This window comes from Hippoglossus hippoglossus, chromosome 4 (genome assembly GCF_009819705.1).
Source record: "Hippoglossus hippoglossus isolate fHipHip1 chromosome 4, fHipHip1.pri, whole genome shotgun sequence".
Lineage (NCBI taxonomy): Eukaryota > Metazoa > Chordata > Actinopteri > Pleuronectiformes > Pleuronectidae > Hippoglossus > Hippoglossus hippoglossus.
In genome coordinates, this window is record NC_047154.1 from 26210283 (window position 1) to 26233466 (window position 23184).

Genomic DNA, 23184 nt, shown 5'->3' on the forward strand with positions numbered 1-23184 from the left:
AGACTGAGAGCAGAGTCTCCAGGGTCCAGCTGTGTGTCTCTGAAGAGCGACTGGTCCATGGATCGTCCTCCAGACTTCAGTAATGAACCTGGACCCTCACACACAAAGTAAGAGACTGTTTCTACTGTGACCTGCTCTGAAGAGGATTTAGTTTCCTCTAGTGTGGCCCCTGCATTAGGACACAGCTTCATTGAAGTTGGTGACTAATCTCTCAGAATCACTCAAAGAGCTCAGACCTCCACCAAGAACCAACACGCTCCTTATGAAACCACTTTGAGATTCACTAGAGACTCATTTTGATTTGGATCTGCACCAAATTCCACACACTGGTAAACATCAGTCCTCTGAACATGTCTGTGAAAGAGGACACCCCCCACCCCCCCCGATCTGGTTCACAGACCACAACCTTCCACCAAGTTTACTGGTAATCTGTCGTTTTTTATAATCCCACTAATGAACCAACCAACACACAAACATACTGGGTGAAAACAAAACCTCCTTGACAGAAGTAATGACAACCTGTGACTGTGACATGTGACTTATCAGGAAATGTCTTCACAGAGAGAGGAAGAGGAGTCATGTTTCTGAGGAGGAGCAGTCGTCCTGCTGTGCTTCGTGTCAGGACGTCCTGAAGGATCCAGTCTCCACCAGCTGTGGACACTGGTTCTGCAGACAGTGCATCACCTCATACTGGGACCAGTCTGGTTCTTCAGGAGACTCCTCCTGTCCCCAGTGTGGACAAAGATCCAGAACAGGAGCTGGAGCTCAGACAGCCGGTCAGAGCAGCACTGTACATGTGTCTGCTGATGTCTTCACTTCTGACAACAGCACATGTGGTTTTATTTTGTTCCTTCATACAGCATCAACATTTAACATCGTTATAAAAGCACAAAGTTAAAAAGCTTTTATTTTCTGTAGTTTTTCTGTATCTGATGAAAACAATCAGCAGATTCTCAGATTCTCTGTCTCTGACATTGTTTCTTGTCTTTCAGCAGATCGTGGTCTGCAGGAGGTTTCAGATGAACATAAGCTCAGTTTGAGGACGAGATGTGAACATGTGACTGAAGGAACTGAGGAAACAGGAAGTAGAACCCTCCTCAACAGGATCTACACTGAGCTCTACATCACAGAGGGACAGAGTGAAGAGGTTAATACTGAACATGAGGTGAGGCAGCTTGAGACGGCTTCCAAGAGGAAGAGCCTCCACGACACTCCCATCAAGTGCCACGACATCTTTAAAGCCTCAACTGACCAGCAGAGCAGCATCAGAGTCGTCCTGACCAACGGCGTCGCTGGCGTTGGAAAAACCTTCTCGGTGCAGAAGTTCACTCTGGACTGGGCAGAGGGTTTAGAAAACCAAGATGTGGGTCTGCTGACTGTGCTTTCGTTCAGGGAGCTGAACCTGGTGAAAGACCAGCAGCACAGTCTTCTCACGCTGCTCCGTGTTTTCCATCCAGCGTTACAGAAGCTCACGGCAGAGACGCTCACTGTCTGTAAACCTTTGTTCATCTTTGACGGCCTGGATGAAAGCAGACTTCCTCTGGACTTCAACCACAGGGAGCTTGTGTCTGATGTCACACAGAGGTCATCAGTCAACGTGCTGCTGACAAACCTCATCCGGGGGAATCTGCTTCCCTCGGCTCTCGTCTGGATAACCTCCAGACCTGCGGCGGCCAATCAGATCCCTCCTGCATGTGTTGACAGGGTCACAGAAGTACGAGGCTTCACTGACGCCCAGAAGGAGGAGTACTTCAGGAGGAGATTCAGTGATGAAGAGCTGTGCAGCAGAATCATCTCACACATCAAGACGTCCAGGAGCCTCCACATCATGTGTCAAATCCCAGTCTTCTGCTGGATCAGTGCTACAGTTCTGGAGCACATGTTGACCACAGACCAGAGAGGAGAGCTGCCCAAAACCCTGACTGACCTGTACTCACACTTCCTGCTGGTTCAGACAAAGAGGAAGAACAACAAGTACGATGAGGGACATGAGACGACTCCACAGCAGCTGACGAGGACTGACAGGGACGTTCTTCTGAAGCTGGGGAGGCTGGCGCTTAAACATCTGGAGGAAGGAAACATCATGTTCTACCAAGAAGACCTGGAGCGGTGTGGTCTTAATGTCCCAGAGGCCTCGGTGTACTCAGGAGTTTGTACTGAGATCTTCAGAAGAGAGTGTGTGATCTTCCAGAAATCAGTCTACTGCTTTGTTCATCTGAGTGTTCAGGAGTTTCTGGCTGCAGTCTACATGTTCCGCTGTTACACCAAGAGGAACAGAAAAGAACTCAACAACTTCTTGGGAACATATGGAAACACATGGGGTACTTTCTCCCTGGATGACCTCCTGAAGAGAACCATGGAGAAATCCCTCACCAGTACAAATGGTCATCTGGACCTGTTTGTTCGCTTCCTTCACGGCCTCAGTCTGGAGTCCAACCAGAGAGTCTTAGGAGGCCTGCTGGGTCGGACAGGGAACAATCCAGAGATCATCCAGAGAGTCATCAACAACCTGAAGGAGATGCAGAGTGATGACATTTCTCCTGACAGAAGCATCAACATCTTCCACTGTCTGACTGAGATGAACGACCACTCAGTTCATCAGCAGATGCAACAGTTCCTGACGTCAGAGAACAAATCAGAGGAGAAACTCTCTGAGATCCACTGCTCAGCTCTGGCCTACATGCTGCAGATGTCAGAGGAGGTTCTGGATGAGTTGGACCTGGAGAAGTTCAACACATCAGACCAGGGTCGATGGAGACTGATCCCAGCTGTGAGGAACTGCAGGAAGGCTCGGTGAGTCCAGACATGATCAATAACATGTTCAATCAGTGGAGATGAGTCGTGTGTGTGTGTGTGTGTGTGTGTGTGTGTGTGTGTGTGTGTGTGTGTGTGTGTGTGTGTGTGTGTGTGTGTGTGTGTGTGTGTGTGTGTGTGTGTGTGTGTGTGTGTGTGTGTGTGTGTGTGTGTTCCCACCCTGCGTTTGTTCGCCACCACCAACCAGTGCAGTGTCCGTCCCTCCAGGTTCCTGACATGTTGCATTCACAATAATATGAGGTCACTGTGACCTTTGACCTTTGACCACCATCAGTTTCTCTTTGAGTCAAAATGTGAAGAAATCCCCTAAAGACAGACTTGAGACATCATGTTCAAGAGGCCATGAACATGTTCTGTGACCTTGACCTTTGACCTTTGACCACCTGAATCTAATGAGTTCCTCTGTTAGTCTGAATGAACGCTTGGACCAAATCTGAAAGGATTCTCTTGAGGCGTTTTTAACAAAAAGGGGATTTACCAGGGTGAGGGTCACATGATCACGTTTTGTATGAATGTTGTGTTTTCTGATTTAATTCTCACAGATTTGATATTTTCTTTAATTACAGACTCATTGGTTGTCGACTCTCAGAGACTCACTGTGAAGTCGTGGCCTCAGCTCTGAAGTCAGACCCCTCATATCTGAGAGAACTGAATCTGAGTAACAACGAGCTGCAGGATTCAGGAGTGAAGCTGCTGTGTTCTGGACTGGAGAGTCCAAACTGTCGACTGGAGACTCTGAGGTCCTTAAATCCTTCTTCACTTTTCAGACTTTCTTTCTTATTGGGTCATTATTTATTTAAATTGTCTCAGTTCTGCTCTGCTCACTGTCCCTCAGTCATCTGTCCCTCACTCAGCCTGTCAGTCACGTCCACCTCATCAACTCCATTCACCTGCACTCACCTGCTCCTGATCAAGAAAGTGTCAGTAAATAACATGTGGACTGAGGCCGAGCACTCGTCCTCCTCAGGTTTTCAAAATCAGACACGTTCTTATTGAAACACGTTGGACAGTTGATAAGTATAGAAACAAACAGGAAGTGACTGTCAGGAGCCATCCCGACTTTAAACAGTGTTTAATTACACAAACCTGCTCAGTGACCAACACACAGAGAAGAAGCTGATGAATGAAACAATGGTCCAACATGTCTGATCTGATATTTATCTTCAGGTCACAGACTGGACTGAGGTCAGCAGCATGTTGAGAGTCTGTGTTGACATGATGACGATCCACAACAACAGGAGGACACATTCTAATATTCATATTTCTTTATCCAGGTTGATTCACTGCAGACTGTCAGAGATCAGCTGTTCTTCTCTGGCTTCAGCTCTGAGGTCAAACCCCTCTCATCTGAGAGAACTGGATCTGAGTAACAACAACCTGCAGGACTCAGGAGTGAAGGAGCTGTGTGGTTTTCTACAGAGTCCAACCTGTCGACTGGAGACTCTGGGGTCAGTTCACTGACTGACTTTTGTAGATCTCATATCTATAAAACACCATTTATACACAATTTATCTCATTTAATTCTAATTTAACATAATTCCTCTTCATACATAACTTGAATCCATTCATTCATTAATTTGTGACATTTTAAATATTCAGCTACTTGTTAAAACACTGAGTTTAGTTCTGGATTTCCTAAACTGATCTGCAGGACAGAGACCGGGTCCAAATAATCTATTTGTACTGAATCAGGACTCGTTTTTAGTCCAACATGTCTGATTTCATATTTATCTTCCATGTTATGAGTCTGTGCTGACATGAATATGTGTCTGTTATTTTCACACATGAACTCAGTTTAATTCACAGTTAAGTTTTATTCTTTATCCAGGTTGAGGAGCTGCAGACTGTCAGAGATCAGATGTTCTTCTCTGGCTTCAGCTCTGAGGTCAAACCCCTCTCATCTGAGAGGACTGGATCTGAGAAGAAACAACCTGCAGGACTCAGGAGTGAAGGAGCTGTGTGGTTTTCTACAGAGTCCAACCTGTCGACTGGAGACTCTCGGGTCAGACATCATGTTTTAATGTTAAAGGTTCAGTGTGTAGAATGTAGTGACATCTAGTGGTGAAGTGTCATGTTGCAGCTGAATACCCCCCCTTTTCAAACATGATAGAGAACCTGTGGTAGCATCAGTTGTCATAGAAACTCAAAAGATTTAGTTTGTCCAGTCTGGGCTACTGTACAAAACATGGCTGCCTCCATAGAGAGGACCCGCTCCTGATGTAACTATAAAGTATTTTTACATAAAGTATGTAAATATAAAGTATATAAATATAAATGGCTCATTCTAAAGTAAAAAAAACAACAGTTGGTACAATTCAGATGAAACTAGTGAAAACATCTCTAGGATTCTTTTCTCTTCAGTTCCTAACAATGGATCCTTTCACCTGAATCTTCCACACTGGAGCTTGAAGGTCAAAGTGCAGAACATGTGTTCCTAACAGTGAACACTGATACTGAGCTGAGAGATGTTTGTAGAATGAGCTGAGGACCGAGTCAGGCTCAATGTGACTGAAGTTTTACTGACAGAGAAACAATCCAATGCTGGACAATGTGTACATGTAATGTTTCTGTGGAAGCTAACCAGGACTTGTCCCGGTGGTCCTGTGGACTGACCACATGACAGCGTGCTGCGTTGGTGTTCTGGGACTGGGCTCAGGGTCCAGAGTCCAAGTTGATTATATTTGATTCCTTTTATTTTTCGGACCAAGTTCTTCAGCCCTGTTTCTTCCACTTTGGGTTCATTTCCAACATGAAACCCTTCCTCTGGTTTCAGGACTTACACGGGGTCGTCCATGCCTTTATCTTTTCACCACTAGATCTCTGTCCCGCCCTGTCCACACGTGTTCCTCAGGCTCCCTGCACCACTTTCAACTGGTCAAACTGCTGCTCAGATCATCGCCACTTCAAGAAAACATGATCATAGAACTGCTCGCCCTTTCACACATCAACTGTGGAACATGTTCTGACAAGTGGGTCGGACATTTTCTGGAGCTGAAGCAGCAGCAGGAGATTCTCCGGGTCCGACTCGTTCACAGCAACAGGAACATGTGGGAACATTCAGACGAGGGGCGGAGCCAAAACACATATCTCCATGGTAACCATGGTTACATTAAGTTATGTTAAGTTACAGGTTCACTATGAAGGAGTTAGGGACGTCTCCAGGTGTCGTACATGTGAACGTAGTCCACTTGTTCACGTGTACGACTCCTGAACATGTCCAGCAAGATATTTAGAGACATCTAGTGGTGAAGTTACATATTACAAACAACTGAACCCCGAGGACACGAGGACTTTCAAGCTGCTTTCAGTCATGAACTCTGTAAAATAGTGTCTGGACATTTTCTGGAGTTTGACTTTCACATATGAAGAACGGGTGGAGCAGCAGGAGGCAGGACATGACGTATAAACTCTGCTGTGGAAAGATCAGTGTTGTTGTTTACAGCTCATCCACACCGGCATCGGCCCTCATCACCAAAAGCTCTGGAACCTCCTCGTGTTTCCAAGTTGACGTCTTCGTCTTCTACGTGTACGGCTCCTCTTCTTCATCCTGAGATCTTTGTGTTCTTCCAGTTTCACGTCCGTCACGTGTTTGTGTCCTCAACACGTCCACTCGCTCTCTGTGAATCCTCTGGACATTCACCTGCTCTATTCTCACATGGACTCACTCAGAAACTTTATTAGGAGGCTGCAGGAAAAGTTCCAGAAAATGTCCAGAACAACTTGACTCTGACTTCAGGTCTGAAAACAGAGACAGTGATGTTTAGTCAAAGTCCTTTATTTTCACACATGAACTCTGTTGAATTTACAATTAAGTTTTATTCTTTATTCAGGTTGTGGAGCTGCAGACTGTCAGAGATCAGCTGTTCTTCTCTGGCTTCAGCTCTGAGGTCAAACCCCTCTCATCTGAGAGAACTGGATCTGAGCTACAACAACGACCTGCAGGACTCAGGAGTGAAGGAGCTGTGTGGTTTTCTACAGAGTCCAACCTGTCGACTGGAGACTCTGAGGTCAGTTCACTGACTGACTTTTGTAGATCTCATATCTATAAAACACCATTTATACACAATTTATCTCATTTAATTCTAATTTAACATAATTCCTCTTCATATATAACATGAATCCATTCATTCATTAATTTGTGACATTTTAAATATTCAGCTACTTGTTAAAACACTGAGTTTAGTTCAGGACTCGTTTTTAGTCCAACATGTCTGATTTCATATTTATCTTCCATGTTATGAGTCTGTGTGACATGAATATGTGTCTGTTATTTTCACACATGAACTCAGTTTAATTTACAGTTAAGTTTTATTCTTTATCCAGGTTGGAGTACTGCAGACTGTCAGAGATCAGCTGTTCTTCTCTGGCTTCAGCTCTGAGGTCAAACCCCTCTCATCTGAGAGAACTGGATCTGAGCTTCAACGACCTGCAGGACTCAGGAGTGAAGGAGCTGCTTGATCTACAGCAGAGTCCAACCTGTCGACTGGAGACTGTGAGGTCAGTAGATGGTTGGAGTCAGTCCACGCTGCTTTCATCAGTATGTTACTAAACACAGTCAGTATCACAGATCCAGGGTCTGTGCTACCAAGCAGGATTTGTGGTTATCAGGTTAACTTCAGGTTTAGTTTTTTCAGTCCTACGAAGCTCGTCCACTTCTTAACGAGGTAAATCACCGTGGTAACTTCTGATGAACGGCTAACCTGCTCCAGGTTAAGTTGGAGATCAACCCGTATTGAAGCTCCGCCCACTGACCACAGTGACTCTCCACTGTTGTGTGGTGCACACTCTCCTTAAAGGGACGGATAAGGGAAGTTTAAATCAACGTCTGGTTGGTTCAGTTGATCTCTAACTCACCCAGAACATCTCAATCTCTCCAGACTCATCCTGTCACCAAAACACCAGATGCACTCAGTCAGCTTCCTGAAGATAGGTCCATGTGTTTCTATTGAGGAGTGATGTCAGAGGTTTCCACCACAGTGTGTGTCCTCAGAGACAGTGAGACAGTGTGTGTCCTCAGAGTCAGTGAGACAGTGTGTGTCCTCAGAGTCAGTGAGACAGTGTGTGTGTCCTCAGAGACAGTGTGTGTCATCAGGGACAGTGTGTGTCCTCAGAGTCAGTGAGTCAGTGTGTGTCCTCAGAGTCAGTGTGTGTCCTCAGATTCAGTGAGACAGTGTGTGTCCTCAGAGACAGTGTGTGTCCTCAGAGTCAGTGTGTGTCTTCAGAATCAGTGGGACAGTGTGTGTCCTCAGAGACAGTGAGACAGTGTGTGTCCTCAGAGTCAGTGAGACAGTGTGTGTCCGCACCATGGTAACCAGGAGCTCTTTATACAGACCAGAACCTCTGCTGAGGTCCATCTGTCTCATCTGGTCCCAGTTTGTCAGAAGCAGATGTTCATCAACACACAGTGAAACATATCTTCACCTGTAACAGCAGTAAATCCACCTCTCAGGTGTCCACTCTGCACTTTGACATGCAGAGGAAACACACTTAGCTCTTAGCGTGTTCATTCCAACACGTGAACATGAAGCAGAGAGGAAGCTGCTCCACCTCTGAACAGGACTGAAGTCCCTGCTGCTCTTTCTACTGGATGTGCTGCATCACTGACTCACAGCTGATGAAGTGAGTCTCTGGAACACTGATGTCTTCTTCTCTCAACAGATGGAGGTCTGTGTGAAGGTGAGTGTGAAGAGGACAGTGTGTGTGGACGGAGGCTGAGCTGTGTCCTGAGGATCCAGAGGCTGAAGCAGCAGCAGCTTGTGTGTAGTCTCCAATCTACACAACCCCTAATCTGCATGTGTTTGTGAGATGAAGCCGGAGCACCTGGAGAAAACACGGGGAGAACATGCAGACTCCACACAGGAAGACCCCATCTGAACTGGATTCAAACCAGCAACCTTCTTGCCCCGATTGTGTTTATTCACATGAAGAATGTGTTTATTGAAATGACACAAGCAGAATATATAAACCCTCTATAAAGAGTCACATACAGTGTATTTAAGTTTGTCTTTATTATTGTCCACCTTTGTCCCTCAGTATGTCTCCATGTGTGTAGAACCACATTCTGTGTATATGTTTGTTTATGATCTTAAAGTTCCTGGATTCACGTCACAAATTGATTTAGTTCCACACAAAGTTAAACACATTGAAATCACTTTGAGTTTAAAATCAGAGTTTTGTCTTTGACACAAAAGATCAAAACTCTGGACTTAAAAATGGGACGTTTTCATTTCTGCATCAGCTGCAGAGCGGTGGTTGCTTTTCTACTTTTGACCCACAGGTGGCGCTGTAGTATAACAGCAGAACATCCCAGTCAAAGCCTTTATATTCAGTCTATGAGTCAAACACATGGATCATTTCCTCTGTGACCAACCAGATGTAACGAGAAGAAAAACATCTCAGAGAGAAAAGTCCTGTTTCTACTTGTCTCTGCTTTAATGCTCAATAAACATCCTTCCACCGACTTCACTGGAATCATGACTCTGGTTTTCTTTCCTCTTGCAAACAAACAGGTGGAAACATCTCGTCCTTGGTGCAGGTAAAAGAACAAAATCACCAGTTTGACATAATGGAAACAACCAGAAGAAAAGTGAATGTCACATTTACAGTATGAAGAAGAGTCGATGAAGAGCACAGCATCTTTAAGTCTCAGAGGAAACTTTTTACGATATTTCATAGAAAACAAGGATTTTATACAAACGTCCTTGTGCTCCGCACTGCAATGCAGTGCCTTGTGGTGTGTGCACCATAATAACTAATTAACTTCAAACCAATTGTAAACCAGGTTGTAATTTAAGAAATGAAATGCCAGTGTATTCAGATGCATGTATTCCTGTGTGTTGAAATCTGGTGATACTCTGAGTTCCCGTAGCAGGAGGGAAGGTTAAGGACTACACATAATACTCTGTTCCCAATATAGAGATGGATCAAAGGAGCCAAAGAATGGAAAGACTGGGTTTGTTGTCCCAGAATTAAATCTAAATATAAAGGAAAGAACAGCAGATCACAGTATATCCAGTTGAGATGTTGGCAATAGCAATGGCATCACAGTGGACAGAGCAAAACCAGATTAATCAGCATTGGTATCAGTACAGTCATCCCACAGCAGAGCAGATACACTGTATGAAACACACCAGACACTATTCAGACGACATCACACACAAACAGAAGTCCGGTTCGTGTGGATCCCAGCTCACTGAGCATCGAGGGCAATGAAATGGACAAAACAATCTTTCAAACAGGAGAGAGTCATAGAGGAAGCTTTCAGTGAGGCCCAAGCTAAAGCAGGAATTACAAGCAACATCATGACTGACTGGAAAAACCATGAGGGAGGAAAAGGATCATCGATATGAAACAAAACAAAAAGTGGGATGAATGAAAACAATGATTAAAACAGCAGAGTGCAAACAGTCATATCAAGGTGAAGATGAGGACTCACAGGATTAAACACAACAATCATTTAATAGCATCCATCAGTGTGAATGTGGCTCAGGGGAAGAAAGTGTGGAGCATCAGGAATATAAAGAGAAAGAGAAAAGCTACAGAAGCAGCTGAGGAAATGTTAAACCTAAAGAATCTGTTCAGTATTGAGGAAGCGAAATACAAAGTTTGAGTTTTTAAAAGAAACTGGATCAATGAGGAGGATTTAAGTTGAAGGGTTTTTTATTTGTCTTCATGTATTTCCGCAGACCAAACACTCCAGCACAGTAGGGGGCGCTAATGCACCTTGAACCTTAGGTGCCACCCTCCATGACAGCAGAAGAAGATCCCGGAGCAGTGGTCCCACACACCTGCAGCACGTGAAGCTCATCACTCAGCTGATTGGAGGAACTCAGGGGGAGGAGCTGCTATACGTCACTACAGCAAACAGCGTTTTAACAGAGTCTTTCATTTGAACCAGTTTCACACATGAAGCGAACTGAACGTGTTTCACACTGACTCACAGATTCCTTCCTGTTCAGAGTCAGTTCCTCTGAGTTGGTCACTTAGCTCTTCCTGTTAGCGTTAGCATCGATGTGTTGACTCCATTGGTCCAGAGTGTTGTTGCTTTGTCAGCTCATTAACGCAGCTGCTCTAATTCTTCATATCATTATTAATAACCACACTAACGGCTTCATTGTGTTTGTGTTCAGCAGCGAGCTGCTAAATACAGTGTGGGGCGGAACCAGTGGTGTATAAAGTACTTGAAAGACGTACTTGAGTAAAAGTACAGATATCTTACCTGAAAGTGACTCCGGTAAAAGTTAAATTCACCTGTAAGAAAATGACTTGAGTCAAAGTCTTAAAGTCGCTCATATTAAATGTACTTAGGTATCATAAGTATCTGGTGTTGAAATGTACTTAAGTATCAAAAGTACAAGTACAAGTACCAAAATAAAAAATGCAAAGTGCTTTTTATAGTCTGTACAGACACAAACCAACCCAAAATGTTCTCTTCAGGCTTTACGTCAACTGACTGAAAAATGTTAACAAAAATATACATATACTGTATAATTTTACACATTTTTTACCCCAGATGCTGAGTCTCAAATAGTATTGGACGAGTGCATCTGAACTTCTGGGGACAACAAGCAGGAGAAAGAGAAGTTAAACATTTATACCTATATTTAGTTTTTTAACCACGTCTTCTTCTATCTCAGCCTCATCAAGTTTGACTTTCATGAGCCACAATGTGAGGAATTCATCTGGCGGGATTTTACACAATATTTTGAAAGGGGCAATATGTGAGAATGCAAATGTACGAATGTCTGTTGCTGCATTTTCTGACATTTTTCCTGCAGCCTCCTGGTAAAATGTCAGCGTGAGAATTCAGCGGGAAAATGTCATACTAATATTAAGTTAAAAATAATAACAATTATAAAAAATTATAATATAAAATCCTGATGATACATTATAGCAACTTATTTTGAAGAGGACAGTAAAATGCTTCTTCATCAATTTGTTATTTGACACTTTTTTACGCTTTATACGTTTTTTTGTGATTTTCTTAAAGGTTCAGTGTGTAGCTGAACACCCCCCTTCCCTCCAAACATGAGAGAGAACCTGTGGTACCTTCAGTTTTCCTTGAATCTCAAAAGCTTTAGTTTGTCCAGTCTGGGCTACTGTAAAAAACATGGCTGCCTCCGTAGAGAGGACCTGCTCCTGATGTAAATATAAAGTATTCAAATATAAAGGCCCATTCTAGGGTCAAGAAAACAATAATTTGTACAGTTTAGATGAAACTTGTGAAAACATCATTAGGATTATGTTATATTCAGTCTCTTTCTGTCAATAGATCCTTTCACCTAAATCTTACACACTGGACCTTTAAATATTCAGTTGAAGATGTTTTCAGAGTTCCGAACAATCTGCTCTGCTTCTTCACACGAGAAACACAGAGTCTCTGGTGAAGTAAAGAAGAATAGTGAACATTGTGAAGTTCATGACAACAAATGTTCAGAGTCAGTTTCTCCAGATAAATATGTCAGAAAATGTGAGAGTGAGTCGATGTTAGAAAACAGCTGGAAAAGGTCTGGAACATTCTAACATGTGACGGACGTGAAACTGGAAGAACAAACATCTCAGGATGAAGAAGAGGAGCCGTACACGTAGAAGACGAAGACGTCAACTTGGAAACACGAGGAGGTTCCAGATCTTCTGGTGATGAGGGCCGACGCCGGTGTGGATGAGCTGTAAACAACAACACTGATCTTTCCACAGCAGAGTTTATACGTCATGTCCGGCCTCCTGCTGCTCTACAGGCTCCGCCCCTCGCCTGGATGTTCCCCACATGTTCCTGTTTGAACGAGTCGGACCCGACAACCTGCTGCTGCTGCTTCACAAACACCAACTACACAACATGTCAGGACGATATTATCCCGACATTTGTGTGAAAACCTGACCCACCTGCAGAATGTCCTCCTCCGAGTCACATGACAGCAGTTTTCCCAGTCTGGTGTCTGGGAACTTCTTCAGCGCGGTGGAGCACAGGCTCCTCTTCAGGCCTCCGACGTTCACATGGATCAGACCCTCGTCAGAGTCCCGGTGGACCCAGCGGGGCACGCTCTCCTTCACCATGGTTACCGACTGTGGAGGGGAAAAGACGCAACTCAGGTGAGTCTGAGAATAAAGGTGACAAGGAGAAAACGAGACCACACACCTGAAACCACATTCAAATTTACTAGATCCTGATTTTTATTTGGATCTGCACCAAATTGCACTCATAAATATCAGTCCTCAGTGGTTGTGTGTCTTTCCTTGTTCTTTAGCTGCAGGTATTTGATTTGTTTTTAGTATTGTGATCATTTTGACTAATCGCAGCTTTAAATACTTTTTAAATCGAGGCCTGGACGTGACTCGGATCTTTTCTTTTCGTCACATGTGCTTCTTAACTTCATCTGAATGCAGCAGACAGTCACACACTGATTGGATGGACCACACAGTGTCAATAAAAGCTCAATGTTCACTGGACCTGAGCCCAAAAGACTTTGACTTGAAATTAGATCCTGAGACTGAATGTGAGTGAGTCCACGTCTGAGCTGAGTAAACGGAACGAGCCAAAACAGAGAGTTCTGCTCAGAGATGCTTCAATTCAGATTTAGTCTCATTTAACATAAGCCAATGTTTGTAAGTACAGACACACACACACACACACACACACACACACACACACACACACACACACACTTTTCACAATGTAAACCTACAACACGAAGAAAATTTTACATAAAACTGTGGGATCATTTTTATCAGTGACTAAATAAAGATGGACAATGTGACTGCTCCCAAAAGTGAAGCCAAAGTGTCTCGACCGCCCCCTGGTGGCTGGTTACAGTTTAGGTCATGGACCCTTAATTACTCCGAGTTAGCAGCTGGTATTTTGGCTTCATTCCTGGATTGTGCGAGGAAGTGGAGATGTGTCATCCATCTTTATTGATTTCAGTTCATGGACGACGCATCAACACATCAATACTTTGTTTTTTTCTCTACATAAAAACTGCTTCGTCGCTCGGACACGTAGCTCAACAGATTGAATCCCACGTGTGCCTGAAGAGGGCGCCGTTGCTCAGTGAACGTTACGTAAGCTGTGTTCAAATTCAGGGGTCACATCCTTGGTCGGCCACGTCGACCGCAAAGGCCGAACGGAAATGAGCCAGTCTGGTATACGGAGGATTTCCTCTTTCGTCGCCAGCTTGTCCCGCCCTAACTTCTGTTACCTAGCAACAGAACTGCAGTTTGAATGCCCCTTGTTTTGGGTTTTATCACGTACACCGTCAGCTGCTCAGTTGAGTTGAAGCCGGAGACTTAAGTTTAAAAGTATAAACATCAGAGGTTCTGGTCTCATTGATCGCCGTCGCCTTTGTTGCTTTGAAAAACAGTTCAGTCACCGAAGTGCAAAGGATTGTGGGATAGGTGTCTGCTGCATTTGAAGGAGCCTTGTGTCGCTGTGAAGGAACCGACCTTCAGTCACAGCCTCTGGTGCAGCTTCAACTGTTCTTACTGATCAAGTTCCAGGGAAAACAGAAATGATCTGGCTCCGTCTTTTCTCCTTCATGTTCTTCTCTCCGTCTCCTGGTGTAAACATCAGATCTGTGCAGTGCTGCTCCGACAGGACGGAGGAGCTCCACCCTGAGAGTGAGATGTAATGATGTTATAGTCTGTGAGTGTGCGCTGCAGGAAAGGGCCTCGTCTCAGACAGGTGTTGAACCTAACGTGGACTTGATGGTGTTTTTAACAGAGCAGCCGGACTTCACCTCTTCTCTTCTTCCTGCTGCTGTTTAATCCAGTTTCTCCTTCTCTCTCATCCGTTAGAGGACGGAGGCCGATGTAGTGAGGAGTCATTGCTCCTCGAGGATGTTGGAGCGAAGCTTTGAGGAACTTGTACATGTTAGTTAAGTGAAAAAGATAAAGCTCCTGAAGCTCCTGAAACACCTCAGTGATCCACACCTTACCCCCCCCCCCCACCCCCCACATTTTGCATAATGCTCTCTGATGTGGTACGTCCCATTATTAGCTTTTATTCCACTCATATTTTTATATTTCTATTTCTATATTTTTCTTACACTTACACATAATGAATGTTACTTATTATTTCTTACTGATGCATATTTTTGACTCTTGCTGCTGTAATATTGCAAATTTCCACATTGTGGGACAAATAAAGGATTATCTTATCTTACCTTATCTTATCTTATCTTATCTTATCTTATCTTATCTTGTCTTATCTTATCTTATCTTATCTTGTCTTATCTTATCTCGTCTCGTCTCATCTCATCTCATCTCATCTCATCTCATCTTATCTTATCTAATTTTTCAACATTATCACAGATTTTCTAATTCATGCATGAGTGACCTTCTAGTTTCCTCTTTTTTCCCATCATGCACTGCCCCCAAACAAACAGTGAGACCATGTGGCCCCTCCCCCTGGTCGATGAAGGAGCCATGCTGAGGCCTCAGGGAGCCGCCTGCTGCTCACACAGAAATAAAGTTGATCTATAATTCAGCACGAGGAAGCTCAGCGGCTTGAAATCTCAGCGGTGGAGAGAAGAAGAAAAACACACCTTCGATAACAAACTCCCTTCGACACCCGAACATGACGCAACTTCACTTCACTCCAGACAAAAGAAATCTGTTCACGCTCGGGTCCAGTTTGAGATTTTGGCTTCATGTTTTGTTTCAGACGAGAGGACATAAAATATTCAAAGTGAACATTGAGATTTGTATTTGATTAACGTTTGTGTTTGTAGATTAAAATCACAGTATAAATATTTAAAGGCTTAAAAATATTTTTTTCTTCATATTCTGAATCTTTAGTAGTTTTATTGCAGTTTTATTCCTGTTTTTATTCTGAAGGTCTTTTTCCTTAAGGGTTTGTTAATATAATTCATATAATGTTATTTGTTCATATAATTTACAGCCTGATTTATAGAACATTTTATTCATAAAAACTGTATATTCAGATTTATAATTACTTCAAAGTGATGAAAAAGAGATTCTAGTTTTATTTTGTATTATTTAGTTTTATTTCATGTAGATTAGGTTTGATAGAAGTCAGTTTTTTGTTTTGCTGATTGTTGTGTTTGCATGTTGTTGTCCTGTTGACTTATGAAAACCAACAAATATAATGAAAAAAAGAGAAAACTATTTGCTTTCTCTGTGAGTTAAAGATCCAGAGCATCGTTAAAAGCTCTGGATAAATAAAACACCACTGTTATTGTTGTTATAATAATAATAATAATAATAATAACACATCCAAAATCGTCTCTAAAAACCTTTGACTCTGATATATCGTCAAAATCATACAGGAATTGGCAAAAAACAAAGTTTAAATTGAAATTACTTCTATTTTATTGCCTATTCTTTTTAAATTCTTTTATAATCAATATAATTATATTTTAAACTCTCACATGTTCTCTAATCTCTTCACCTCTTTTATTCTGTTCTTCTTTTAATGTTAATATTAGTGTTGATAAGTTTACTCACTCGTTCATCAGCATCCTCCTCAGATTCAGATTCACCCCATCACAAGTCCAGAGGTTTATCACTTTCACTGATGAAAACGATGCAGAGAAACACAGCATCTTCCTCTTCTCCCTCTTCTTCCTCCTCTTCTTCTCCCTCTTCCTCTTCTCCCTCTTATTCCTCCTCTTCTTCTCCCTCTTCTTCTTCTTCTTCCTCCTCTTCTTCGTCCTCTTCTTCTTCTTCTTCTTCTTCTTCCTCTGAATAAAACTCTCTCAGTCCATCTCTCTGTGTTTGTGTAACATCACTGAGAAAAGAAACAGCTGCAGCTTCCTCCTGCCTCTCTCTCTCTCTCTCTCTCTCTCTCTCCTTTAACACTGCACGTGCTGATGGTTGTTTCTGTGACGTGTTAGCTCCGCCCAGCGGTTGATATTATTATATATATATATATTATTAATATTCTGTGTCTCAGCTGAGATTTAAATATTAAATTAAATCCCAGGTGTCATCAACTCCTCAGTTTTTTAAATGACTCATGTTTCTCTCAACCCACAGAGACACGTTCACAAGCAGCTCAGAGTTTTTAGTTTCACTCAGCTGACACAACATTCAAGTTTCCTCTCAACAACAACTCAACACGGAAATAAAGAAAGTCACGTTTATTATATGAAGCAATAGATGATGTGTTTATTTACTCATTTATTTTGTCCAGATTTCATTTTCTGTTTTTATTTGAAGAGGAAAAACAGTAAAGTAACACAAATGAGGTGAAATGATGAAGAGCTGCTCGGTCTCATAAAAGAAGAAAACACTAAACAGCAGTTTTTATGTCTTTAATATTTTGAAGAAAGATCTAAACACACTTAACCATTAATCTCACATCTGTAAAATGAAGTGTTGTTCATTTTATTTATTTTTTTATTTTTTTATAAATTTTAAAAATTATTTTTGTGAACCAATTTAAAAGAACAACTCTGGATTTGAAAAACTAAAATAATTTACAACTGCCACTCATTTCACATTTCACAGCCATGTCTGTGAGGAGGCCGCCACCTAGTGGCCAGACTTTGGTTTTACATCTCAGTGTAGATCTTTCTTCACCTCTTTAATGAAAATGTCTTCAAGCTGCAGAACCAGCAGATCAAAGTCATTTATCTTTTGTTTGAACATGATGTTGTTACAGTTAAAGTTTATGAGGCTCATTTAAACATCATGAAAACTAACATTGTACGGCTCAGTCCCAGGAGACGCTCACAGTCAGGACTCAGTGTTAAAGTGAACATCTGGATTCAGGATCCCACACCGTCCATTATTAACTAAATACATGATCCTAAGTTTGTCATAGACATCATAACCATCACAATAAAACATGAACTGTGAACCAGTTCATCTTCATGTGTATGAACTGGATTGGGTGGTTTCAAGTGTGAACTGGTTCAACAGGGAGGAGGAGCCTGAGAACAGGGAAGTGTCAGACTCCATTTTCATCTGGATGAGCAGAAGGAAGAAAAGTGAGCAGGTGAGTGTGAACACAACTTTCTGAAAGTTTTACTGTCAGACTCTCACTGTAGAGAGAGAGAGAGAGAGAGAGAGAGAGAGAGAGAGAGAGAGAGAGAGACAGAGAGAGAGAGAGAGAGAGAGAGAGAGAGAGAGAGAGAGAGAGAGAGAGAGATAGAGAGAGATAGATAGAGAGAGAGAGAGAGAGAGAGAGAGAGAGAGAGAGAGACTATTGTCCTTCACCTGAAGTTTTTTACTTTTAATGTAACTACTTCCTTCCTGAGGTTTCTGATGTGATCACTGTATTTCCTTGTATATAAGTAGTCCTGTGTACTCAAATAAATACCAGTACTACAAACTATGAAGCCCTGCATCTATTTCACAATAAAAACATTTAAAAATTAATGACTTGAATCAGTCGACAGAAATGCTGGAGTGCTTTTATTTGGAAATGGGTAGGCTACAGGAAGTGTTGCAAATATTTGTGTTTGTGACGTTTTCAACAGATAAACATTGAAACTGGTGTGAAAGGTCATTTCACTGTGTTCTGCTGTAAACTGAGCGCAGGACGAGAAGGAAATAGACCAGACCTTGAACATCTAGAAGAGCAGCGTGGCCTGAACCACAACTGAGCCGCAGCCGGCCCGGTGTAACATGGACGAGGACATTTCAGAGCAAGTTGGACCCTCACACACAAAGTAAGAGACCTGCTCCAAACATGTGAACCTCCAAACTGAATCCTCAGAGAATGAACCAGTGAATGATGTGTTTTGAATAAAAACATGTTTGTGTTTGCAGAGGTCAGGACCACAGACTGAGAGCAGAGTCTCCAGGGTCCAGCTGTGTGTCTCTGAAGAGTGACTGGTCCATGGATCGTCCTCCTGTAAACTTCAGTAATGAACCTGGACCCTCACACACAGAGTAAGAGACTGTTTCTACTGTGACCTGCTCTGAAGAGGATTTAGTTTCCTCTAGTGTGGCCCCTGCATTAGGACACAGCTTCATTGAAGTTGGTGACTAATCTCTCAGAATCACTCAAAGAGCTCAGACCTCCACCAAGAACCAACACGCTCCTTATGAAACCACTTTGAGATTCACTAGAGACTCATTTTGATTTGGATCTGCACCAAATTCCACACACTGGTAAACATCAGTCCTCTGAACATGTCTATGAAAGAGGAACCCCCCCCCCCCCCCCCCCCCCCCCAGATCTGGTTCACAGACCACAACCTTCCACCAAGTTTACTGGTAATCTGTCGTTTTTTATAATCCCACTAACGAACCAACCAACACACGAACATACTGGGTGAAAACAAAACCTCCTTGACAGAAGTAATGACAACCTGTGACTGTGATGTGTGAGTTATCAGGAAATGTCTTCACAGAGAGAGGAAGAGGAGGCATGTTTCTGAGGAGGAGCAGTCGTCCTGCTGTGCTTCGTGTCAGGACGTCCTGAAGGATCCAGTCTCCACCAGCTGTGGACACTGGTTCTGCAGACAGTGCATCACCTCATACTGGGACCAGTCTGGCTCTTCAGGGGACTCCTCCTGTCCCCAGTGTGGACAAAGATCCAGAACAGGAGCTGGAGCTCAGACAGCCGGTCAGAGCAGCACTGTACATGTGTCTGCTGATGTCTTCACTTCTGACAACAGCACATGTGGTTTTATTTTGTTCCTTCATACAGCATCAACATTTAACATCGTTATAAAAGCACAAAGTTAAAAAGCTTTTATTTTCTGTAGTTTTTCTGTATCTGATGAAAACAATCAGCAGATTCTCAGATTCTCTGTCTCTGACATTGTTTCTTGTCTTTCAGCAGATCGTGGTCTGCAGGAGGTTTTAGATGAACATAAGCTCAGTCTGAGGAGGAGATGTGAACATGTGACTGAAGGAACTGATGACACAGGAAGTAGAACCCTCCTCAACAGGATCTACACTGAGCTCTACATCACAGAGGGACAGAGTGAAGAGGTTAATACTCAACATGAGGTGAGGCAGCTTGAGACGGCTTCCAAGATGAAGAGCCTCCACGACGCTCCCATCAAGTGCCACGACATCTTTAAAGCCTCAACTGACCAGCAGAGCAGCATCAGAGTCGTCCTGACCAACGGCGTCGCTGGCGTTGGAAAAACCTTCTCGGTGCAGAAGTTCACTCTGGACTGGGCCGAGGGTTTAGAAAACCAAGATGTGGGTCTGCTGACTGTGCTTTCGTTCAGGGAGCTGAACCTGGTGAAAGACCAGCAGCACAGTCTTCTCACGCTGCTCCGTGTTTTCCATCCAGCGTTACAGAAGCTCACGGCAGAGACGCTCGCTGTCTGTAAACCTTTGTTCATCTTTGACGGCCTGGATGAAAGCAGACTTTCTCTGGACTTCAACCACAGGGAGCTTGTGTCTGATGTCACACAGAGGTCATCAGTCAACGTGCTGCTGACAAACCTCATCCAGGGGAATCTGCTTCCCTCGGCTCTCGTCTGGATAACCTCCAGACCTGCGGCGGCCAATCAGATCCCTCCTGCATGTGTCGACAGGGTCACAGAAGTACGAGGCTTCACTGACGCCCAGAAGGAGGAGTACTTCAGGAGGAGATTCAGTGATGAAGAGCTGTGCAGCAGAATCATCTCACACATCAAGACGTCCAGGAGCCTCCACATCATGTGTCAAGTCCCAGTCTTCTGCTGGATCAGTGCTACAGTTCTGGAGCACATGTTGACCACAGACCAGAGAGGAGAGCTGCCCAAGACCCTGACTGACCTGTACTCACACTTCCTGCTGGTTCAGACAAAGAGGAAGAACAACAAGTACGGTGAGGGACATGAGACGACTCCACAGCAGCTGACAGAGGCTGACAGGGACGTTCTTCTGAAGCTGGGGAGGCTGGCGCTTAAACATCTGGAGGAAGGAAACATCATGTTCTACCAAGAAGACCTGGAGCGGTGTGGTCTTAATGTCACAGAGGCCTCGGTGTACTCAGGAGTTTGTACTGAGATCTTCAGAAGAGAGTGTGTGATCTTCCAGAAATCAGTCTACTGCTTTGTTCATCTGAGTGTTCAGGAGTTTCTGGCTGCAGTCTACATGTTCCACTGTTACACCAAGAGGAACACAGAAGAACTCAACTACTTCTTGGGAACATATGGGAACACATGGGGTACCTTCTCCCTGGATGACCTCCTGAAGAGAACCATGAAGAAATCCCTCACCAGTACAAATGGTCATCTGGACCTGTTTGTCCGCTTCCTTCACGGCCTCAGTCTGGAGTCCAACCAGAGAGTCTTAGGAGACCTGCTGGGTCGGACAGAGAAGAATCCAAAGATCATCCAGAGAGTCTTAGGAGGCCTGCTGGGTCGGACAGGGAACAATCCAAAGATCATCCAGAGAGTCATCAACAACCTGAAGGAGATGCAGAGTGATGACATTTCTCCTGACAGAAGCATCAACATCTTCCACTGTCTGACTGAGATGAACGACCACTCAGTTCATCAGCAGATGCAACAGTTCCTGACGTCAGAGAACAAATCAAAGGAGAAACTCTCTGAGATCCACTGCTCAGCTCTGGCCTACATGCTGCAGATGTCAGAGGAGGTTCTGGATGAGTTGGACCTGAAGAAGTTCAACACATCAGACCAGGGTCGACGGAGACTGATCCCAGCTGTGAGGAACTGCAGGAAGGCTGAGTGAGTCCAGACATGATCAATAACATGTTCAATCAGTGGAGATGAGTCGTTCTTCAAATACACTCAGTGTTAAATGGTTCTCATTGTTTTGGGCAGCATGGTGTTGCAGTGGTCAACACTGTGTGTGCAGCCTTTCTGTGTGTGTGTGTGTGTGTGTGTGTGTGTGTGTGTGTGTGTGTGTAATAAAGTTATTATTATGTTTACATATACATTCTCATTGTTCATACGACCATGTGGGGTGCAAGGGAGATTATTGTGTATACTGTATATATATATATATGAGCAAACAGCTAGCACAGAGTGAGCAGACGATCACTGAATCAGTGTTTTGGATGAGAATCACTGACGGTTCCTTTAAACTGAAGAAGCAGGAAATATAGTTTATTCTTCTTTCTTGTCAAACTAGAATTCCCACCCTGCATTTGTACGCCACCACCAACCAGTGCAGTGTCCGTCCCTCCAGGTTCCTGACATGTTGACTTCACAATAATATGAGGTCACTGTAACCTTTGACCTTTGACCACTGAAATCTAATCAGTTTCTCTCTCATTAGATTCAGGGGGTCAAACGTCAAAGGTCAAGGTCACAGCACATGTTCATGGCCTCTTGAACATGATGTCTCAAGTCTGTCTTTAGGGGATTTCTTCACATTTTGACTCAAAGAGAAACTGAATGAACACTTGGACCAAATCTGAAAGGATTCTCTTGAGGAGTTTTTAACAAAAAGGGGATTTACCAGGGTGAGGGTCACATGATCACGTTTTGCATGAATGTTGTGTTTTCTGATTTAATTCTCACAGATTTGATATTTTCTTTAATTACAGACTCATTGGTTGTCGACTCTCAGAGACTCACTGTGAAGTCGTGGTCTCAGCTCTGAAGTCAGACCCCTCACATCTGAGAGAACTGGATCTGAGTAACAACGAGCTGCAGGACTCAGGAGTGAAGCTGCTGTGTTCTGGACTGGAGAGTCCAAACTGTCGACTGGAGACTCTGAGGTTCACTTTTCAGACTTTCTTTCTTATTGGGTCATTATTTATTTAAATTGTCTCAGTTCTGCTCTGCTCACTGTCCCTCAGTCATCTGTCACTCACCCAGCCTGTCAGTCACGTCCACCTCATCAACTCCATTCACCTGCACTCACCTGCTCCTGATCACTAAGAAAGTGTCAGTAAATAACATGTGGACTGAGGCCGAGCACTCGTCCTCCTCAGGTTTTCAAAATAAGACACGTTCTTATTGAAACACGTTGGACAGTTGATAAGTATAGAAACAAACAGGAAGTGACTGTCAGGAGCCATCCCGACTTTAAACAGTGACCAAACACAGAGAAGAAGGAGATGAATGAAACAATGGTCCAACTTGTGTGATCTGATATTTATCTTCAGGTCACAGACTGGACTGAGGTCAGCAGCATGTTGAGTCTGTGTTGACATGATGACGATCCACAACAACAGGAGGACACATTCAAATATTCATATTTCTTTATCCAGGTTGATTCACTGCAGACTGTCAGAGATCAGCTGTTCTTCTCTGGCTTCAGCTCTGAGGTCAAACCCCTCTCATCTGAGAAAACTGGATCTGAGTAACCACCACCTGCAGGACTCAGGAGTGAAGGAGCTGTGTGGTTTTCTACAGAGTCCAACCTGTCGACTGGAGACTCTGAGGTCAGTTCACTGACTGACTTTTGTAGATCTCATATCTATAATACAGCATTTATACACAATTTATCTCATTTAATTCTTATTTAACATAATTCCTCTTCATA

At 43.5% G+C, this 23184-nt stretch overlaps 2 protein-coding genes across 2 annotated transcripts; both read left to right on the forward strand.

Annotated features, from left to right (window-relative positions):
• Positions 1-1507: 1507 nt before the first annotated feature.
• LOC117760592 (protein NLRC3-like) lies at positions 1508-8488 on the forward strand (the record flags this gene model as incomplete). The annotated part of the gene is made up of 4 exons (XM_034583715.1): positions 1508-2793; positions 3381-3554; positions 7138-7182; positions 8473-8488. Coding segments are annotated over 4 exons (1521 nt in total), but the record flags the coding sequence as incomplete, so codon positions are not given.
• An 11588-nt stretch (positions 8489-20076) lies between these two features.
• LOC117759813 (protein NLRC3-like) lies at positions 20077-21408 on the forward strand (the record flags this gene model as incomplete). Its single annotated transcript, XM_034582241.1, has 2 exons — positions 20077-21031; positions 21074-21408. Coding segments are annotated over 2 exons (1290 nt in total), but the record flags the coding sequence as incomplete, so codon positions are not given.
• Between the last annotated feature and the right edge of the window lie 1776 nt (positions 21409-23184).